A 24,631-nucleotide genomic window follows, 5' to 3' on the forward strand; every position below is an offset into this window, starting at 1 on the left:
TTTTAAAGATCTTTTAAACTGAAAGGAATTTCTTGGTTTAATATACATTTAACGTACAAAGCAGCTTCCTGCTCTTCTTTTTTTTTGCTGTTGTCTTTCTTCACTAATTAGTACTGCAGGATTTCATTAAAAAGCTCTTACGAATCACAGCTAAATACAAACATCAGTTTATATGAATTGGATGGACAAAATTGCAACAAATATTAGGCTAGTAAAGAAAAAAATGAATCGACAGAACAGTTGCAAAGATTAGTTGTAAACAACTCAGCACAAAAAAATCTTTTAAGTAAAAAAATCAAATATGTGTTAAAATTTATAAACTCTGCCAATATCAAACTGAAGAGATAAGGCCTGAGTCAAAAATTGTTTGAAACCATTACTATTTACATAGAGGTAAGACATACACACTCTCAGTATATTAACTCTATGATGAAAACGCTGCCTAATTTAATTAAAAGATGATCCGCACGAGCTGCTTTCTTGCGTTGTTTTGACCAAAAACTTATTAATTAAAACTACTACAATAAAGTAATACTTACTATTACTTTATTGTAGTTGTTTCAGTACTATTATACTATTTAAATACATTTTGATATAATAATAGTATTATATCAAAACATAATTATAAATAGTTATACCCTGCCTTTTTTATTGAAATCAAATATATACATATATATATATATATATATATATATATATATATATATATATATATATATATATATATATATATATATATATATATATATATATATATATATATATATATATATATACATATATATGTATATATATATATATATATATATATATATATATATATATATATATATATATATATATATATATATATATATACATATACATGTATATATATATATATATATATATATGTATATATATATATATATATATACATAAATATATAATATAAATAGATATATATATGTAGTATATATGGATATATATTTATGTAATATAATATATATATATATATATATATATATATATATATTTATATATGTAAAATAAATATTATATATTTATATATATATATATATATATATATATACATATATATATATATATATATATATATATATATATATATATATATATATATATATATACATATATATATATATTTATAGATATAATATATATATATATATATATATATATATATATATTTGTATAGAGTTAAACTAATATATATTAAAATATTTTATTTAAAATAAATATTTAATGTTATACCACTATAATCATGTTTTAACAACCGCACAATTATAACTTTAATCATATTTTTTAAATTAAATAAAGTAATATTTAGTATTATTTGACAGTTTTGAAATAAATAATATCTATTATTCGCAAATTTATAACTATAAAAGTTCGTTATTGAACAATTACTTTATTTTCCAGTGTATTTATACTATAAACTGTATAGACCTTAAATAGATCATTGTATGTCGAAGCTTATAAACGCTTGTTTTGAACCACAGCGTTTGTTTTGAACCATGGTGTATTCAAGCTCTGGCTTTACATTGATAAAACTACAACGTACTGCGATGTACTTGCCGATGCTGGCATGCCATTTTAAAAACGCTTTGACAACTTAGCGTTTTGCCGCTCTTCAGGCGGCAGCGGCAAGCCAACAAAAAATGGCATAGCAGGACCTTCAGTGTTTTTGCAATGGCGGCAAGCCGCATTAGGTTTGACATTGAACCAGCATCGGCATGCTGGTGGCTGCTTTACGCATCACAGTCCAAAGAAAGCATGTTTGCTGGGATTAAATATCAAAAAGATGCAGGTAATCGAATTGAAAAATAAATACAATTTGAAGCAATCATTTTAGTAAAATGTTTTATAGAGTAAAAATACACATCCGTATTAGAAAATATTAAACTATTTCTCAATCAGTTTTAAATATAAAAATAAATTAGAAATTAAAACCTACAATATTAGATAGGCTTTGCAATAAAATTAAAATAACAAAGAAAATCTTTTTATTTATTTTTCAACATTTCGTAAAAAAAAAATGTCGAACGAGAAACCAAAAACCAAAAAAAACAAGGCAAATGCCTTGTTTTTATTGTTTAACTTTTTAAGAATTTTTGTTAAACTTTTTAAGAAGTAAATTTAAACTTTATATATTCTAACCTGAATATTCTAACCTGAATATTCTAACCTATATATATATATATATATATATATATATATATATATATATATATATATATATATATATATATATATATATATATATATATATATATATATATATATATATATATATATATGTATATATAGATATTATGATTTCGTAAAAATTTTCCGCTTAAAATAGTTGCAGCGTCAGTTGCTAAAAAATTTGTTTCTTAAAAGGAAAACCATGTCTTATAAAAAGATTTTTTTTTTGTTTGTTTGCTATTAATACGGATCTTATAGATAGTATTGGAGTTTAATTGGTTTGGTCAGTATTACCAAAAATGCTTAAAAGCTGATGATGTGATAAATTATTTTCGTTGCTTGGTTTATTCATGACTAAATAAATATCAAATTTTGTTTTTATTATTGTTGGTATTCTTATTAAAAGTTTCTTTTTTGTCTCTTACATATTTGCAGAAAATACAAAAATTGATGGCACAGTATTTGTTTTAAACCGAGTTTATGATGATGATTAACACATGCAATTTTTTTATTATCTGGGATACTGTAATTGTAATCTGATTCTAAAAAATGGTTACTACATATACAAGTTTGTTCGTATGTGAAAAAATTTTCACATTTCAAAGCAACAGTTCATGTTTTACATAATTCAGAGTTCTTTAGAGGAAAGTTATTGAAGAATTTCTTGCTGTTTTTTACATATCTACCAGACTATCCAAATGCAGCACAACATTTAATTATTCTTATTGTGAATCTGTTTTATTAATCTATTCTATTTTATTTATATAGCTTTTATTAAACTTTTTCTTTAGAAAAAGTTTAATAAAAGCTTCAGCAAGGTAAAGCAAATGATGCAAGGAATTTACTGCTTATTTTATGCTATATTTACTGTTTCTGCCCAATATAATAATGGCCTATCAAAATAGTAAACAATAAAATTGGGTTTACTTGCACTTAATAAAAAAACCCGGAGTTAGACATCTAGTTATTTATTATACGTCATTACCAAGTGTACTTACGCATTGGGGAAGGGGTGTATAAAAATGTACGACGTGCATTAGGGGGAGGGGGAGGTTAAATCTAGAGATTTTTGCGTACATAATATATGGATGAACCCTTATGTAAAAAATTAAATTTAAATTAAAATAATCTATTAATCAAAACTTAAATTACTTTACTATAACTTAAATAAAAATATTCAATTAATTTTCTATACTGCCTGAAGGTGGGCGATAACAACAACTTATAATTAAACTCTCGTTTTTTTGGTTTGGATTTCAACTGTTAAGACCTCCTTATTGTCATCAAATTTGCTCATGTTAGGCTTGCAAATTAATAATACCATTAAAACTGCAACCCTCAAATCTACAATGCAAAAATGGTTATTAAATCTTTTTTATATGTTGATTTATTAGTTTTGTCCTGTAAAAGTGAACTCTGGCTCATTGTGCATTGTTTCAATGTCAAATGTAAAAACGTAAAAAAAGTTATTATTGACAATGTCGTTCTAAAGTTAACCAGACTAACGTTGGTTTAATGTTAAACAACCAACGTTGCTCAAACGTTTATTGTTAACTTTCAAGACATTAGTTGATAATATTTTTCCAACGTTGTTACAATGTTAGACAGACAAACGTTAGAATAACACCGTATTGTCAATGTTGGATTGTTCTTAGAATTTAGTTAACTTGCGTCGCAACCAAAATCCAACCAAAATACAACAACGGTTTGACTTCTTTTTTTACTGGGTATAAATATAACTTTCTGTTGTTGTATAGTTGCTGATTTAGTAAAACAAGTTGTTAAATCATTTTTTTCACGGTGTGATTAAACAGTTGGAGGAAATTAAGTCAGAATAACGTGTGCAACGCCAAAAGCATGTGTTTCATGGTCATGATACAAGTGGAAGTCTTCCTGAAAACTTTATACTTCCATTAAATGCAATAAATAAACTCTTTGAGTTAAATATGATTTTTCTGGAAGATACTGAACGTCATTCAAATGCAGTAAGCCTTTTATTATTATTATATGATATTACAAATATAAAAACGTACATCTTTTTTCTATTTAGAATTGACTTCATATATAGAAATATTTTTTTTTTTACTTTTTTGTTCGAAAATTATTTAATCATCGTTAAGATCATATCATAATTGAAGTAAGTATATAAAATAGTTATATACACATTTTTATTAAATAAAGTAGAAAGGATCAATCCCATTAATTTTTTAAATCGTTCAAATTTTGTTTGTTTTAGTGCTTTTTTAGCAGTTTTATTTTTATTATTTTATTTTTTAGAAGGAAAACAAGGGTTTGGATGTTATTTCTTATGTAACAAAAAGTTATGCTAATGCTATTTCCATAAATTGGTTAATACTACTTTGAACTTCTGCGAGGCTATTAACTGTTTTCGCTCTTTTTTAGAAAAATATGAAAAATTTATTAAAATTTTGTGCCAACACTGACATGGAATATCACATGTTATTGTATGTAAAACTTAAACTTTGTTATGAGGATTGCAGTTCTTATGAAAATAAAAGAAGGTAAAGAGTATTGTTTGTAAATATATAATTTGTTTACTTTGAATGTTTTTAAATTTAAATTTTTTTCAACGTTTAAAGTTTTGTTTGCACATGTTTATTGTTTGCATATATGCTTTTTTAATATGTATGTGTAATATGTGCTTTATAGTTGTTTTATCAATGTGTTTTCATAATAACGTAAAAAGTTTTTTATTGTTTGTGTATGTGTTAATTTGTGTTATATAATTATTTTATAAATGGGTTTAAATATATATATAAGGTATATATTTAACCTTATATACATATTTAAACAAATTTAATGTGTTTATATTTGGTACATATGTTTGTATTATGTTTTTTCCATGTTTTCAAAGTGCTGTGATTTGGTCAACTTGTAGAGCAAGATTTTTCAAATTTGCCAGCCAAGTGATGTACTTATAACAGAGGGTTACACAACAGTGTTTAATGTCAAACTGTTACTGCTTTAGGTCTGGGTGTTTTCGAGCCTTTATTATTAGTTATTCTAAAAATACATAATAATGCATTTCAATAACATTTTGCGTAATGTTGTTACTTATATACAACTTATATATAACTTAAGTAAGATAACAATCATATATAAAAGAACATTACTTGCGTAATGTTCTGTTATATATGAGTATTATCTTACTTAAGTTATGTTATATGCATATTATATTAACTTATGGTCTGTGCAATTGTTGTGTGTTGTTGCTGTGATGTTTTTTTGTTATCTTTTGAGTTGATGAACATTTGGCTTACCTTCACATTGGTGTCTATTGTTAAAAATTGTAAATACGTAATTTTATTATTCGAAATCACTTTATTATACACATTTTATTATTATATATACACATTTTATTATAATATATACACATTTTATTATAATATATACACATTTTATTATAATATATACACATTTTATTATAATATATACACATTTTATTATTATATATACACATTTTATTATTAAAAATCACAAATTATTTTGTCATGTATACAATTTGTTTTTTCTCAATTTGATTTTTGTCTTTAGCGCTGTTTACCACATAATTTTGCTATGAATATTTTGGAATCATGATGTCCCAGCATAAGTTATTTTGCAAAAGCTAACATGAAGTAATAATATTTTACAATTACTACTCTGGTAAATCACAACAGCTTTTCTCTATAAGGTACATTGATTATTATTTTTTGTGAGTAATGCTTTTTTTATATATTTAGGTATTCATTTCAGTTTTTATTTTAGGTTTATCAAATGACGTATTAATTTAGTATAGAAAAACAAAATATTGTAAAGTTTTGTGAAGTTTTTAAAACTGTTTACTGACAATTTTTTTTGAAGAAATAATATTTAAGTTTGCAAAATAAGGTTTACAACTTTTTTTTTTTTTTTCTCTCTTAGCTGTGTGTTTAATACTATTTGCTACGTTAATGTTTTTTCAAATATGTCCTAGCTTATATATATATATATATATATATATATATATATATATATATATATATATATATATATATATATACATATATATATATATATATATATATATATTTTTAAAGTCAAAAGATTTTTGTATAATTTATTTTAAATGACAGTCTGTTATATATAAAAATTATTTCTGTGCTCTATTTAGAGTAGAAAAACAAATATATAGGAAAAATCACAATCTTCAGGATTCGTTTAAGATTTTTTGGTACTCTTCTCAATTATAAGTGAAGTTTAAATAAATGATATTAGGCTAGAAGCAAATATTTGTTTAGAAAATGAAAATGGTATAGGCAAGTTAATCGCCACAGAAATGAAAGAGATAGGCTTTGACAAAATGAAATTAATAATCGACAAAATGCTAGAATTGCTGCTAAATACAAAAGAATGCATTGTATAGCAAGAAGTAATACTGTTCCAGATTATAATTATTTACGAGAAATCAAACATATTTTTCACCATTGTGCCACTATGAAATTTCCCCATAAAACATATTTTTTATGTTGCCAAAATAGAAAGGTCGTTTTGTTGCAACCTTTATCGTTTTCACAAGATTTAGAAAATTTATTTAAGGGAAGCTATGCAGATAGAATAGCCAATCAGAATTTTTTTAAATATATTAAAAGTTATAATCCCTGTCTTTCTTTTGCTTGATTTAAAGTTAATGTAGTTCAACACATGAATCATGTGCCACCATGTTTTAGAATATGTGGTCAAGGTTTTCATCATATAGGTAATCTTAGGCCAAATCAAGATGTTCCGCCGACATATTGTCCGCTATACATTTATGATCCACTTGCAGAAGTAAATTTTTGAATGCAACAACGTCTATATTTTAACAATATTTTAATGTCTAATTTAAAGTGCTTTTATTGTTTAGACACAGAATTGAAGAGTGAAATAAGTTAGTGTTTTTGCTATTAGATATTTGTTAATAAGAATTTGTTTATTTGTACTATAACTGGAATTTAAAACTTCAAGTACTTTAGCTTTATTCTATTTTTTTTCCTAGCTGAGTTGGAAAAAAAACTAGGTATAAATTATATGATTTGCATAGTTAAATAAATAAAGCATTTCTATTTGTACCTAAGAAGTCAAAGGTCGGTTATCACATTTTAGAAATTGTCCAGAAGAGAGGAAATAGTAAAATAATTAGTCTTTATTGGCTTAATCTTGGTGGTTAAGTTTATGCTATTTCATTCATGTTTTATTTAAATTATCTCAATGCGCATGAATTATAATTTTGACAAAAAAAAAGTAAAAGTTAAATAAAAAAAACTAAAAAGTCATTTCTGGACAACAGGAGTTTATCCTTTGAACATTTTGGGGACACCAGACTCTTTATATTGACCTAACTTTATTTCACATTGTCGCCGAACAACAGTCTTTATACCTCTGTAGATACTGAAAAAACTAAAAGGGTTTCATACATAACTTATTTTCACAAAAAACTGTACAACAGACCTTTGTCTTCTGAAATACAGATATTAAAATTTACAGTGTTTTTTAGTTTATAGTTTTGGTTTAGTTAATAGTTAATTTTAGTTTACTTTCTGTTGGTTTTAGCTTCAGTTATCTTTTTTCTTACTTTAGATAACTTTATGGAGGATATGAGGGGAATAGGTAAAAAGGAATATTAATTATATATTTATTTATGTGTAAATATTTAATTATTTTCGTGACAAGACCCAAATCTTCTTTGAGTTTCCTCATTCTTTATTTTTTACTTAATTTCTATCATTATTTTAGCATAATTTTCAAATGTAACCTTTTTAACTTTATATACTTGTTTAAAAACTTTCATGTAATAAAGAATTAAAAATATATAAATATATATATATGTATATATATATATATATATATATATATACATATATATATATATATATATATATATATATATATATATATATATATATATATATATATATATATATATATATATATATATATATATTAGGCCGGATCATAAGAATTAATTTTTTTTAGAATTTGTAAAAAGTGGCGCGATATAGTGTTGTTTAATATTTACAAAAAAAATATTTCTAAAGAATTGATTATACTTTGCATTTTTAATTTTTAAGGTTTTATATGCTAAGTATATTTACTTTAGTACATGCATTAACGGAAACATACATTTAACCCTAATACTAGATATAATCCCAAGGTTATGAAATTGAACCAATTCTATACCTACCTAACGAAATAAATAACCCTAATGATATGATTAACTCCAACGCTATTATAACTTTATATTATTATACTATTGTTATTATAATATTCTATTTTTATATGATTGTTTATTAATTTCTGCTTTTATCAACTGATTGCAGAATTTATCCGTCTCATCTTGTATTTTTAGAAATTAACTGAAATTCTGATATGTTATAAAATTGTAAAACAATTATGATTCCAAGATCTAAAGCTTCAAAGAATCGACATATACTATTTGGAGAAGGTCGTAAATTACCCAATTTTCGCTTGCCAACCCAAAAGCAAGTAGGCAAAGCATACTTGTCTGAGAAGAATTATGAAACTGAACCACTACGGTCTGTTTGTAAGAGACTAGCAGAAAAACTTTTTGAGATATGGATTAAAGTATCAGTCGCTACTATCTTCGAGGTATAGAATTACAGCTGGAGAAGTACATAGTCTTCGAGGCATAGAATTACAGCTGGAGAAGTACATAGGCAATGTTCAGAAAGTGATTCGATCAAAGTCTGCAACAGTCAAACAAGATGAAATAGAAAAAGATCTTGACACATTGTTTAACATTTGTTCGTGTAAATGCAAAGAACTTTCGTCTTGTTGCTGTCCAATGGTTCTGAAGGTGCCAGCAATTGATCATGACTTCCTAACTGATCAACGCACTATACGTGTTGGCAGAATAGCTGGAATCGACAAGAAGGAATCCGCACGTGCTAAGAGGCGTTTAAAACGAAAATCTGTTTCATTATCAAAGGAAGAGACTGCAGTTAAGTGTACCAGAGTAGTTGAAGCATCTGATAATGAATCAGATGATGAAACAGACAACAATTCTGACACCGAAACTTATTCCCCTTCCGTATCAGATGTTGATACCGAAGTCACATCTACTCGTCTGAAAAACCGTTGTTTAAAAAATATTGCTCTACAAGCAGATGGTTTTGGCATATCAGATAGAGCAGTTGCCACGATTGTATCAGCAACTCTGGTTGATTTTGATATAGAACATATGGGGCCAGTGGATTGGAATAAAATTCGCAGAGAACGAAAACTACTGAGAACATCCTGTAAAAATGGTGATTGTAGAATTACTGGATTGTATTTTGATGGAAGGAAAGATCAGACTTTAAAACTTGAGGGGGATAGGCAGACTGTGATTTCTGAGGAACATATTTCCATTTTATCAGAGCCAAATTCAAAGTATGATGATCATTGTACGCCAACAAGTGGATCAGCCAAATCCATTGCAGATTCAATAATTGATACTGTTGACTGCACAAACCTTGTTTGTATTGGTTCTGATTAAACTAACGTTAATACTGGTTTAAACAATGGAGTTACACGCAGAATGGAAATTGAACTTGGTCGACCACTGCACTGGTCCATTTGTCTTTTACATCTGAACGAGCTTCTTTTGCGACATCTTTTTCACTCCGTAGATGGTGCAACAACTGGACCCCATTCATTAAATGGACCAATTAGCAAGTCTATTTCAATGTCTGTTCAGAAACCCATAGTCAGCTTTGCCATATTTGTTGGTGAACCTATTATATGCAATAAGCAGTTGTTAAGCAAGGATCAACTGTACTTTTTCGAAATTGTTAATGCGGTGAAGACAGGTGTTGTACCAGATATATTTAATTCTAGAACACCTGGGCGACTAAACCATGCAAGGTGGTTGACACTAGCAAACCGTGTTCTACGCCTCTATATATCTACTAATAATCCATCAAATGAACTAATACTTTTGGCTAAATTTATTGTGAATTCATATGCGGTTGTTTGGTTTGACATTAAAAAACATTCAAACTGCTGGAATGCTGCTCCACACTATTATAAAATGATAGAAACATCACGATTTCTTCCTGTGCGTTATCGAATAATAGTTCAGCAAGTTTTGAAGCGCAATAGCTACCCGGCTCATATCGAGAGCATTATTCTGGCTATGCTCAAAGACAACCGTCAAATGATCCCTAAGCTTGCGTTGAAGGGAATTCTTCGTGCTCGTGAAGATGACATACCAAATCGAAAATATTAACTCCCTGAGATACGATTTCGAGCGACTAGTTATGAAGAACTAATTGATTGGCAAACACAGCCCCGCTTGGAACCTGTTCTGACAAAACATATTCTAATTGTACAAATATTGGCATGGCTTTCGTCAGTTGAAGACATAGTTATTGACATTGAACCATTTCCATGTCACAATCAAAGTGTTGAACGTGTGATTAAAATTGTGACTGAATCAGCATCCAAAGTTTATGGTCATGAAAATGGTTATGGCTATATTCGCGTTCAACTGAGGCGCCACAAGTTGATGCCTCACTTTGACACAAAATCTGAATTTAAGAACATTTAAGTATAGTTTCTAATCAACGTTTGCTAATGATATATTGTTTTGACTGTTAAAATAATTTGAATTTTATTACAAATTCAATCAATAAATTATGAAACAAATGAGCGTTTTTAAGTTAATTTATTTGAAAACTTCAAAGGTAAAAATACAAAGTATAGCAAAGTAGTAGCGAAAAACGGTTTGCAGCATTGCATTCAGCGTATTTGAGAGCCAATTACTGGAAATTCCCGAAGAAATTTTCCAAATTTTTTTAAGTTATGATCCGGCCAAATATATATATATATATATATATATATATATATATATATATATATATATATATATATATATATATATATATACATATATATATATATATATATATATATATATATATATATATATATATATATATATATATATATATATATATATATATATATACATAACGGGTGATGCGAAAGTTACCGGACAAAATATAAATGTCAATAACTTATTTATAAACAAAAAAACAAACTACTAGTATATTTTTTTTTAATTAAAGCATTTATCCTTTAATAAGAATATATTATTTTTTATATGAAAAAACACCACCATATGCAGTTGATCTCAATTTTGCTCTGACGCTTTTCATATGCGACTGTAAAAAGTTTAAATCAATTTCTTGTAGTTTTAGTTTAATGCGATCAATCAAAACTTGCTCTGTTAAGGCTTGTCAATCTCCCTCGTAAACCTTCTGTGCCAAATGTCCCCAAAAGTTTTCAATTGGTCGTGCTTGAGGCACACTCGGGGGATTGGATTCTTTATCAACGTAATAGACATATTGGTCCCTCCAATTTAGAGAATCTTTAGAATAATGAGAACTTGCTAAATCCGGCCAAAATAAATAGTTAAAGTCTCCATGATACTTGTAAATAAATGGAATAAGTCGTTTTTCTAAACATTCATTAATATAAATTGATGAATTGATCGCCACAGCCTTCGAAGTGCGAAACAATGGCTCGGACATATCACGGTCAGATATGGCTATCCACATTAATAATTTTTTTGGAAATTTCTCTTTTCCTATAAAACGAACACTTTCTGGGCATGTCTGTTTGTTGTTTGTGTAGTATCCAGAATTTCCATGCATGTTGTCTCCTGCAAAACAAAAGTATTTTTCGTCATCGATGACTAGAAGCGATTTTGAGTTATAGAGTTGGTTAACTAGTTTCCTGCTTCTTTTCTATGCCTTTATTTGTTGTTCTATAGTGTATTTTGGAGTCTTTTCACGTTTTCTATATTTAATATTCATTTTTTTTAACTGACGACCAATTGTTGATTGATTTACACCGAATTTAATACCTATTTTTCTCTGACTGACCCCTTTTCGATTGTTGACAAGTCTCGTTAATTCGGCTTTCTTTTCTCTAGTTCAGGATGTCGGACGACAAGGGTGCTTTCTTTCAGAAAACGATTGAACAGTTTCAAGTCTTTTTAGGTTATCATATATTATACTTTGAGCAAATCCTTTGTTTTTAAAATGATTTGCGAATTTTTTTTTTTTTCATAATAGGTTTATTTACAAAAAACATTTTTAGTCGCTTTCGAAAAGATTCTCGTCCGGCTGCATTTAACCTCATTTTACCACAAAAACTGATTATTATGCTCAAGTAATAATCAGTTTTTGTGATAAAACTAAAGATAAGCCACAAAAACTAGTTATTATGCTTAAATAATGAAATTAGGATTTGTCCAATAACTTCCGCTTCATCCGTTTTATATTATTTCATCGATTATATTGATTTATATTTTTTGTCTTGGTAGAAGCATAACTAGTAGGGCTGTGTTTAAATTTTATATATATTTTATGGAGAAATATGTGCAATAGGTAAAATATTTTTTTAATATAATTATGATGTTTTAAAACTGTTCGCATTTTTTCATATTTTTATTAAAATAAAAGTTTTCAGAAGTTTAATCCTTTTTAATTTACTCCTATTTTTTTTTTTTTTAATACTTTTAGCATCCTTTTCATCCTGTAAAAATGGCAAGGTTATGATTTGTATTTCGATTAAATAAAAATGCAAATGTTTTTAATTTTTATTATATCCTTCGATTTGTACTTTTAGAGTCGTTAACATTTGAGAGCTTTTGTGATTTTAGATTCGTTAACATTTGAGAAGTACAGAAATTATTGCTCCCAACACCCAGGGCCTCTCTCTGAGAGGTCCTTCAATAAGTGTGTAGTAATGGAGGTACGGATAAGCGGTCCTTTAAATGATGGGCTCATCCATAACGGGTCGTTGGGTGTCACCAGAGAAAAAGCAGCAACCAAAAGGTTGTAAATGTCTTCTATCAGTAAGAAAACTCTAATTTTTTGTTGCTGCTTATTCTTCAGTGATTTTTTTTTTATCATATATGTTGTATATTTGATTTGTTTTTGTCTTTTTTTAATTAAAATTTTAAATTGATTGTATTTTTTTTGTTTTAAGTCTACTTATCTGCTACAATTTTTGTTTTAGGTTTGTCATATGACGTTTTAATGCAGTATAAAAGATCAAAGTTCACATATTTTTTTAATTTTGTTATACACATGTTTGATTGTAAAATAACTTTTTTTTGTTTAAAACGTATTTGTAAACAGTTGCTAAATTATTTATAATAAATTTATTTAGTTGTGTGCATTTAACGTTTTAAAGACAATTTCCTTTTATAAAGAAACATGTATCAAGGGGATACCAAAAATCAATAACTCATGTGTCATTTACGTTTACTTCATATTAATCTTATTTATTAAAGTTCATGTTATAAAAAATGTAACAAGAATTTATCTTTAATTTTTCTTCAATTTACAGCATTATGAAGTGTTATTATTTTGTGTCAGTAACAAAAATCGTGTTGTGTTGAACTTTGTAATGTCAAAGAAAATGCCTCTGCATTACACTGATATGACCTGTGTCAGTTGTAAATTACTCAAATAATGTTAAATAATTGGTAAATTATTTTACCTCCACATACTTTTTATTTTAATTTTACAGATGGTTTAATTTTTTCAATTTGAAGGCGTTTTTCTAAAAGGGTATTAGGTAAGGTTTCGCAACTTTAACTTGTGGAAAACACCCACTATAAATTAATTATGTAACAGACCAACCATAACCCGTTTTACGGGTTGTTTTCTGCTAGTATTTATTAATACTAGATATAATTAAAGATAAAGTTCTTTAAATAAAGTATCAGAATAATGGATTTTTCAATCATAATAATAATATGCCTTTTCTTTTATTTAAATGGTTAATTCATTAATCATTATAATACATAATTATATGTTTATAATGACCTTTCTTTAATGTAAACCAAATTGGCTTTCGAATATCACATTATCAATTGTTAAATATATTTGAAGTTATGCATGCAGCTTCAAATAGATTTGCAAATAAACTCATGGCATGCTGACAATGAGTATTTAATAATTTATTCTCCAATATTATGCCCGTGTTGGAAGTTTGCTGAACAATATTGGACCGTGATAAACTACTTTAAAACTATTGTGACCCAATACTGGAGCCGCAACTTATCTAATAACTTACCGATATTTACCCAATAAAGGCCCAATATGTGCTCCCCAATATTTTTCCAATTTGCGCTCCCCAAATTTGCCCAATGTCTGCGGCCAATACTGGCCCAATATATAGTCATTAAATGCCTAAATATGGCCCAAAGAATTTGTGCAAGATGGGTAAGAATCTGAGTTAAAATTTAAAGATTATTGATTATAAATTTAAAATTTTACTTGAAAAAGATTTTTTATTCTTTATTATTCTTTATTGAACTTTTTAATAAAATTTTTCCATAAAAAAGGTCCCTGATATTAAATTCAATAAGAACTAATTTTTAAATTGATTTTCGGAACAAAATGTTATTCCCTGAAAACTTTGTTGGATACTTGTGAGTCATTTCACTAAATTAAGATTGAAATATAATTGGAGAAGTGTCATTTTAAACATAAAAAGTAATATTTGGTAAATGTTAAGTTTATAAATATTTAAGGCCTGGAGGTGATTTAATTGTGGTACAATCCTACAAGCATGCTTTTGTTTACTATAAAGTTTTTGGTGTTTTATGTAATTTGTACTTTCCCATGCAATGTTGCAGTAAAAAATATAGCTGTGAATAAATGTTAAAAAATATTAAGAACATAATTAAAAACAAATTAAACGAAAATAAAAGTATTTATTTTGTAGGTGATTTTAACCTTGACCTGAGCATGTCTCATTTAAATACAAATATAAATAATTTCTTTAACGTCATGTATCAGAAAGACTTTATTCACTATTTAATAAACCCACAAGAATTACTAGAAAAAGTGCAACAATCATAATATAATAAACTTTACTTGGTTTGAGAAACAGGATGAATTTAGTTTTATCTACATTTAGTGAAAGGCGGTTACTGATAAACCATTCATTTACTTAAGATAATTCTTCATTAAAAATTTTAAAAAGAATTTTTATACCTTTGCGTGAATAAAACAGATTGAAATCGTCAGCAAAGAGCATAAGATACAATTTTTCTAGATGCTAAAAGAAAGTCATTTACATACTCTAGAAACAATAATGGTCTTAAGATTAATCCCTGGGGAATCCTGCAACTTATAATGTATTTTTGATTTCTTTTTTCATAGGTTACAGTGTTTTCTTTTATTCAAGTAGTCTTTAAACCAAAGTTTAAGTTGTTCACAGTTAGGTACACTTTAAAAACACAAACACCTTAAAAACTACTAAGTCATAATTGATGTTCTCCACAAGCACTGTTTAAGCTGAAGCGCATAATATTCTTTGTTTATAACTTTACGTAATTGCTTTCTCTTAAACAAATTCCAAGTTAGACTACTTTAGTTTTTAGAAAATGTGATATAAACATTTTAAAATATATTAAAAAAATTTAAATTTAAGCATAAAAACTGCACTTTTTGGCATGGTTAGCACCAATTTAAAATATTAGTTTGCAATTCCAAGATTTATAGATTTTTAAATTGTTGCTAAAAATAAAAGCAAAAATATTTTTTCAATATTCTTTTCAGGTTGATGGAATGAGCTTTTTACTAACAGTAGAGGTGCTTGTAGTTTTTAAACGATATTAAAGTTAACACAAAGTCTAAGTTTCTTTTCAGAATCAGTAAGTTACACTTCAAAACAGTACATTCAAAACAGTACATTTAAATTGCCATGTAATTTATATTTAGTACATTTTTTGGTTTATGTTGCTAAATTAATCATTATTAGCTAAGAAGACGTAAAAAAGAGAATTCAGTGAGAGGGTTGCCATTCGTTAATAAAGGATTTTCGACAGTATTGCGATAGGTGTTTTCAGTAAGTAACTGAGTTGTAGGAGTTAAAATTTGCAAGTCACTGTGAGCCCCAGTCAGTTGCAGAAATGAAATCAGATTCAAGATTGGCTACCTATTTAAAATGATTGAAAAAATAATAATTTTTGTAAAGACGGGAGTTTAAAGTTGAGTCATCTAGAAAAAGAGCTTCTTTAGATGTAAGGTTGTTGGGAAGATAACGAAGGTAAGAAACATAACCGGACTAAGGATAGAATATTGAGGTACCTCAGAAGTTACTAGAAATTAAGAAGAGTGTTGACCTTTGAGAAGGACTTTGGTAAAACAGTTGATAATTTCAAAAACATTTCCAGATACACCACTTGGAAAAAACTTATGGAGAAAATAAGCATGTCATGCATTGTCGAAAGTCTTAGATATGTCAAGAGCAGTAGCTCTAGCCTCTTTTAATGCACAGCAAAATTTTTCAGTCACAGCAAACAGCAAGTTAGCTGTAGAGCGAGAGGATCAAAAACCATATCGATTTTCTGACAGCAAGTTATTTGAATCAAAATTGAATGTGAGAAACTTGTTTATCAAAAACTCAGTGCGTTGCTAATACCAGAAAGAAGACTGATCGGACAATAATTGGAGTAGTCAGTATGTTAACTGGAGTTTTTAAAGATTGGAACAAAAGATTTTCAGCAAGCATAAAAATAAAACTCAGTCAAGGACTTATTAAATAGTTTAGAGAGAACTAAAGAGATTTCTAGAGAACAGTTTTGTAAGGCTATGATAGGAATGCTGTCTGGGCCAGAAGCCATAGAAGAGTTTAATTGAGATATGACTTTAGCAACGGAAACTGGAGTGATTTGAATGTCTAACAATGAACTATCGGTTTATTTGAAATGCAAGGATGAGAATGATCATAAGATTTAAGAGTTTAAATAGAAAAAAAGTTCTTTGCAAATAGTTTTGTCTTATCCTTGGGAGATGTAATAAGATTAGTCACATGAACGAGAGATGGAATGTTATACTTTCCTTTGTTAACGATGCTGTTGAAGATTTTCCAGAAGTCTCTAATGTCTAACTTCTGAAATAAGAGACAAAATTTAGTAAACTGAGAATAATGGATGAAAATAATAAATACGATTAGATATCGCAGCTGCACAAAAGGGTAAAAACCGTGGAGTAGAATAAGGCTTAAATTGGAACCAATAAGAAGAAACAAAAGGGAAAAGACATTAGCCCAAGGACTGTCACTAAGAAAATTACTAAAAGAAACCTAGTCAGCTTTTGGTTATTAGTAAGGAATGCGATGATAGGGTGAGTTCGAAAAGGAACTACAAAATGAATAATGTAATGAAATCATTGCATGGTAAGAACCTTCTAAAGGAGAAAAAAGAGATACTAAACACAAGCTAGAATCAGAGACCAGACATAAATCAAACGTAATAGAAACATAAGTAGTAATAAAACGTAAAACGTACTAGAATATATTAATAAAAATATAAATAAAACATAAAAAATATAAATAAAACATAAAAAATATAAATAAAGCATAAAACGTAATAGACACATAATAGAAAACGAGTCACAAAGTTAACTATCTTCGTAAGAGATTGAGAAATGTAGAAGTTATAGGCTAAAGTGGTCGGTGGTGCTTGAGTCAAGCCATTTAGTGTGATGAGCATTAAAGTCACCAATAAAAAAATATTGCCATAGGGGTAAATAGAGAGGACTTAGTCAATTTAATCAGAATTTACATTTAAAAGAGTGCATTCTTGGAAACAAGGAGAAACGATAAAAAACAAAGAGAAAAGTGAAAGAGTGAAGAGGTGCTTAGCAGAAGCACATAAAAAAAGAGTGAAAAGATTCGAACCTGATTTCACGCAAATAAGTGAACTAATGCGTATGTATATCCTTGTGCCAAGCAAGAGACAATTGGATTTTTTGCAAATCAGAAGATAGTACTCATCAACACTGAGATTAGAATTAGGAATAGCAAAATTTAAATTAGTCTCACTTAGAACAAGCAAATTTGGTGAACTTAGCATAAGTGGTAAGATTAAACTGATGGAAGGTTGCTTTGCAGACCACAAATAGTAGTGAAAGAGTTATTCAAACATTTAGGTGATGTAGATTACTTTTTATGCCTAATATTGCGGGTTACTTTTGCATGAGTTAAGTTTAAAGAGAAATTGACTCATTTATAGATAGAGCACGGCGTCCCAAGCAATGAGCAATACAAATTTTGGAATTCTGTTAATTATTCTTAAGTCGTAACATAACGCTTTAAATGTAACCTCAACAATTTGTACCGAAAGCATGAACAGGGACACCATAAATGCAAAACATAGCACTGGTAAGAGAGTAGATGAAGTACTGGTAATAGAGTTCAGGAAACCTTACGACCAACCGGCCTAAAAACCATTAAACTGAGTTTTAGAGCTGTACCCTCATTAGGAGATAACTGGAAGAGTTGAATAGTCAGTTTCAAGAAGGTACAATTAAAAACATATAAGAAGAGTCAAGAAGATCTAGTATTCATCAAGTAAGGCAAGAAACAAGGTAACACAGGTTTTCCTCTATGCCAGCGTAATAGATGAAAAAGTGATTCGAGGCAAAATCAGCAATGGTCAGCAAAATTATTCTGCTTACCCATAAAGTCTTTGCCTAAGTGGTCTCTTACAAAGACAGGCTGTAACAGGATGTAGTAAATATCTACTTAGGATGAATATTTTTTAACAAAACACCATTTCTAGTCTTTACTCAACCAAGAGCCCTAGAGAAGGGAATTTTTAAGTTAGCGTTTGTTTCTCCTAGTCTTTGCCTAAAAAACACAATCTACAAGGCAGCTGGGCATGGAACAGGTAGTACTGGATTACATAGTTACCAGTAGCAAGGTGATTGTGGTGATCCTGAACCTGACCTGACCTAAAGTAATTAAAAGGAGTAGCTTCCTGTAAACAGTACCTCAAAACACCGGGCACAATATTCTGGAAATGCATTAGGAAAAACATTGCATCAATAAAAATACTAGAGAATTAGGCGAGCGCAGATTTGATAGTTGGTGTGTCTAGTTACTTAATGAACTCACACTACAGCAAAATATAACTAAACATTTAAACAGAAAAAAATGCATACATATAGTAACTTACGTGTGAGTAAACACCTCGCCAGAGGTTCAGACAAAGCACAAACATACATATTTAAAGTAACTTACAGGTGAATTAATACCGCACCAAACGTTCAGGCAGAACACAAACATACAAATAGCAACTTACAGGTGAGACAACACCGCACCAGATATTCAGACAGACATACAGATAGCAACTTACGGGTGAATGAATTTGGCTGGTACAATTAAAGTGACTTTCTTATTTTTTCACTGGTATGAATTAGATAATTTCCTTATTTTATGACCTGTCCTAGCCAGCATATCTCAGAAAAAAATAACGCTTGGTTTCTGTTGCGTGTTAAAAGCCTTTTAAAAGAATAAGTTCACTTTCAGAATTAAAACTTGAATAGACACGCGTTTGGTTTCCATTCCGTGATATAAACTCTTACTATTTACCAAAAACACCCGTTAAATAATAATGATTTCACTGTCGCAGAAACGTAGTTTTGTATTATAGTAAATATCTGTACAGAATATGAAACAAGCGTAAAATTTGACTTTAATACCTTAAAAGTACGTGCTTAAAAGTACTTGAGTAAAACGGTGCGGGAAATACACGCGTTTTTAATTTACGCCTGGATTGTGACAAACACGCTTCTATACAAGTTTTATATTCCAAAAGTGAAACTAGATGTGTGTTGGGGATAACAATAACTTTAGTTTTAACTTATTTGATTTTATGCTGTTTTTTAAGGGACTATTTGCTTTTTAAGTTCATTAGAAAAATTCATAAATTTTAGTTACATAATTAACTTCATTATACTTTTTTATATTTACATTTACTTTGTTATTTAGAAACGATTAGTGCCTTTTCACAAATCTTTTAAGTTAAATTAAAATAGAGATAATGTTTTCATGCTGATAATCATGTTACTATTTTTCACTAACAGCAGCAAAAGTTTTTTAATGTAAAAGTGAAAGTATATATTATAATGTAATAATTAGAGGCACGAAATTATGTGCCTCAAATTTAAAACAACCCTCCAAAGTCACAATTAATCGTTCCTTTCGCTACCAATCGATAATTTTGTTATTAAACAGTCGATATTTTTATTATTAAACAATCGACATTTTTATTATTAGTATTATTGTTATTGCTTCTTATCATTATTATTTTTATAATTGTTACTAATATTGATATTGTTTTTATTGTTATTAATGGTACATTTTGAAGTCAAAAAAAGAAAGTAAGTAATTGATAAATAAAAGAAACAAACAAAAAACATTAGAAAATATATAAAGGGATTTATTCTTTCAAATATTATCAATAAAAAATATATGGTATTAACAGTAGTATATAAATCGATAGTTTTAAGAATAGTTTAATAATCTTATTTATTTTATAATTTTCAATTTTTTTTTTTTATTATTTTTAAAAACTTTATGTTTCTGATGGAAACAAACAAGGAGTTATCATTAAATGCATTCTGGTTAAACTAATATTAATTTAACTAGAATGCATTTAATTAAGTTTCTGTTCCTATTTTTAAATCTCTAGAATAATAAAGATTTCTCTATTATTCCGGAGATTAAAGTTTAAACAATTCTTCACTTCAAATTTCAACCAATAGCCTTGCTTATGTTTAAAGTAAGGAATTTATAGCAAGACAAAGCGTTTTTTGTTCATTTATTAGCCAGTTTATCTATGATTAATTTCTCGCTAGTTGCAATCAAAGACTATTTTATAAAGACTGCCATTAATAAAAAGCATATAAAACAAATAAGCTCAAAACATTTTCAGGAAAAGGTATATATTTTTAAAAAAAAAGGAATTAAAAATGAATACCCTATTTCAATACTACACTTGTATTTAATGACATCCAGTCTATATTAGTTTAAAAGAGGAAAAATGAAGTATTTGATTGGCTTCTACTTTACTTCCTTATTAACGTCATCAATTGGTAAGCAGTTTTTATTGAGAGTAATTAATATATACACTTTAATTATTTAAGTTATAATTTAGAAAAGTTAGGAAGTATTTAATCTTTACATTAAAATTTCGTGTAAATAATAATTTATTTGAACTTATTGGCTGATTTTGTCTCTTTGGTGTTGATTTTTAAAACCGCTCTTTTTTCTTTTTATTTTTGTTTTCTATTTCTTTAAGTATTTACTATACGAAATTTTTAATGGAAGCGTATCGAGATAGGCTTCTTAACTTATAAGTAGTATACAGTGCAATAAATATAGTATAATCTAATAAATACAATGTATAAAAATAAAAATATAAAAAACTTACCTTTAGCGTCAATATAAAAATAACATTCTGTCAATTTCAAAACATTAACTGCAAAACAGTATATGTTATTATAAACATTAAAAACTTTAGAAGTTTTAAAAAGAAAAGAAAAGATTAAAAAAGTCCATACTATTTATGGCGGACGTGTATTTCAGGCACTTCCTTTAGACAGCCCGTAAAAAATTAGTCTCGTTTTACGCATAGCTTTTATTCAAAACCACTCTCTAATCCCGAGCCCAAAAATAAAGTTTAAATTATTGAAAGCCATTCCCTAACCAAACCTTGAGCCACACTTTGAGCCTAACCGTAAGTCTAGTCCGATAGGTCAGGGTTAGAATTTGGTTAGGGTATGGTTTTCAAAAATACTCGCTTTTTATAAAACGTTTTTACGGACATACAAAAGGGGGTTCCTAAAATACTCTTCCGCCTATTTATAAATAAAAGTATATTTAATAGTTGCAATATTAATAATGATTATAGAAGATTCAAGGATATTTCAATAATTCATAATTATTAAATATAAAATACAAAACTTACGACGTGCAGATCTAAAATGGCTGATGCATTTCCAGTTATTTGCGTTCGAGTCGACTCTTCCAATTTTATACGGAGTATAATATTATTTCAGGATTTTCTAAATTCTGTCGTTATTGCACACTCGATTAAAAATTTTTAAAGTTTTTTTATTTAAAATGCAAAACAAAACAACTTTATAGTTCTATAAATTTTATATTCTCTATATTAACATGTTATATACTCATTTTCCTTGCGTGAACTCAACTTTGTTGTAAAAAAAAAAACTTCTCGTTTTTTGATGTTTTTAGAATTTTAAGCTGTTTTAAAATCTTTTTTTTTTTTGATAAAGTGCATAATATGTTTACATATTTAATGTATATAATATCTAAAAACTTCAAAAGTGTTTTATTTTGTAATATAAAATAAATCATAAAAAGAGTCTTCAGTGGTAGATTTCGAACCAAGGCTTTTCGTTCAAATGTTCTACGCACTATTCACTCTGCCGTAATGACACACTGACTATTTAATAAATAAAATACTAATTACTACGGGATTAAACGCTATTAGCCAAATTCATTTGACACGGTCGGCAAACTAATGTTAACAATGAAGGGAAAAAATTAAAATGTTAGCTTCTCAGTTTGATAAAGTATCAACAAGTGCTCCACATCCTAATATTTATACTTTTTCTGGCTAAATTTTTTGGAATGCTTAAATTTTATTGTGCTTTTGCTTTATTCCTTATAATAATTTTGAATTAAAAGATTCAAATGACCTACTCAAATACTATCGTTTACCAAGATAAGAAAGTGTACAAAAAAACTATATAAAGTTGTTTAAAGCAAGTTTATAGAAAGAGAGATGAAGTTCTAACAGTTTGCCTGAAATTATTATTCCAGTTAAACAATAAAAAAAAAAAGATGCAAAAAAAAAAAGACTAACTAAAGCAGGGGTTCCCAACCTTTTCTAACCCGTTCCCCAAATTATATATCATAAAGTCACCATGGGCACTTTGCTTTTAAAAAACATCTCAAGGCGAACATTTTAGCAATATAATTTTTATTCATCAGGACAATATTTTATTCAAGGTATTTTTTATAAGAATCGACTATCTATGATCCAAAAATAGTTTTCTTAGTTAATATATGATACAAAAACAGGTCAATGTGAATTCTGACACTGCTTACCAGCATTTAATATCTGAAAATTCGGGTTAGTTTTTAATAGAGCACATCTAATATCTGCATCAATTTCAAGTCTATTTCTTTTTTTGTTTTTTAAAGATAACATGGCTAAAAATCCTGCTTAGCAAAAATATGATGTTGAAAGAGGAATAAGGGCTTCAAGTGCATTAATTGAATACAATGGATATGAATTACTCATTTTCATCCAGAAGATATTTAATGGTGTTATTTTGAAGTGATCCTAAGCAGTGGTATCACTCTTTAACTCTATAAATTGTTCTTGTGCTTCCTTCGTCATTCACATTTTTCGCATCACAAGAAAATGGTGATATAATTACTTCACTGCTTATAAGGTTCACATCTGAAAAATAGTTAACAAATTCATTAATCAAATTATCTTGGTGACAAAGTATTTCTATCTTTATAACTTCGATAAGCATGTTATTTCCAATTACGCTATTTAAATTTTGAAACATTATCAAATTTCCATTATTAATTCTAGTCTATACACTACGAGTTTTTCAATAAATGCCTTCAGTTTATCCGAGTGTGTAATGACATTAGCATTTTTGCCTTGTAGTTGCAAATTTAACTTGTTAAAATGATCCACAATGTCCACAAGATAAGCAGTTGTTATTTCAAAATCGTCGAATTCAAAATATTCTACCAGTCCATATTTCATTTGGCTTAAAAATTATTTCACTTCGTTTCTAAATTTGAAAAATCTCACCAAAAAATTTCCTGCAGAAAGCCATTGCACTGAAGTATAAATTAATAACGTATTGTGTTCAGCATCAGAAGAAAATTTTGTAAATATCGTCAGGACAAAATTTAGCGTCAGCGTCAGAACAAAATTTTGTAAAAAGTCTAGTGTTAAGAGCAGAAGATCTTGTATGATTAACTAATTTGACTAATTGATAAAAAATATTGCTTTCAAACTACCTGGCATTGTGTTGGTTGCCAAAGCCTGTCTATGAATAAAACAGTGTACACTAACTACATTAGGAGCAATTTCTTTTATCCTAGTCTGAAATCCAGACTTACAGCCCATCATTGCAGGAGCTCCATCTGTAGTAATTCCTAAGAAATATTTTCATTGTAATTGACTGTCATTGAAAAACTGTTTCATAACTTTCACAATATCACCTGCTCTCGTTGTTGCTTCTAGAGAAGAAGAGAACATAAGTTCTTCTTTGAATTTATTATTACGAATATACCTACAAAATACAATTAATTGTACCATTAAACTTACATTTGTGGACTCATCCAACTGAATAGAAAAATATATGATTCTTTAATTTCATTAATAACATTTTTTTTAATATTTGATGAAATGTCAGTTAGCCTTCGTTTGACTGTAGTATTTGATAAAAATATATTATCTATCTTCTTTACAACTTCTTCTCCAAATAATAATCTAACAATTTCTTTTGTACATGGAAGTATGACTTCTTCAGCCAATGTGTAAACT

At 27.8% G+C, this 24,631-nt stretch overlaps 1 protein-coding gene across 1 annotated transcript in view; it reads left to right on the plus strand.

Moving 5' to 3' along the window:
• The first annotated feature begins 21,047 nt into the window (after window positions 1–21,047).
• LOC136085817 (A disintegrin and metalloproteinase with thrombospondin motifs adt-1-like) overlaps window positions 21,048–24,631 on the plus strand; it is a 181,353-nt gene continuing 177,769 nt past the window's right edge. The window contains exon 1 of the mRNA XM_065807389.1: window positions 21,048–21,122. Within this exon, the coding sequence (XP_065663461.1) occupies window positions 21,071–21,122 (52 nt within the window). The 5' untranslated portion in view covers window positions 21,048–21,070. The remainder of the gene's footprint in view (window positions 21,123–24,631) is intronic.

Source organism: Hydra vulgaris, chromosome 10 (assembly GCF_038396675.1).
Source record: "Hydra vulgaris chromosome 10, alternate assembly HydraT2T_AEP".
In the NCBI taxonomy this organism is placed as follows: domain Eukaryota; kingdom Metazoa; phylum Cnidaria; class Hydrozoa; order Anthoathecata; family Hydridae; genus Hydra; species Hydra vulgaris.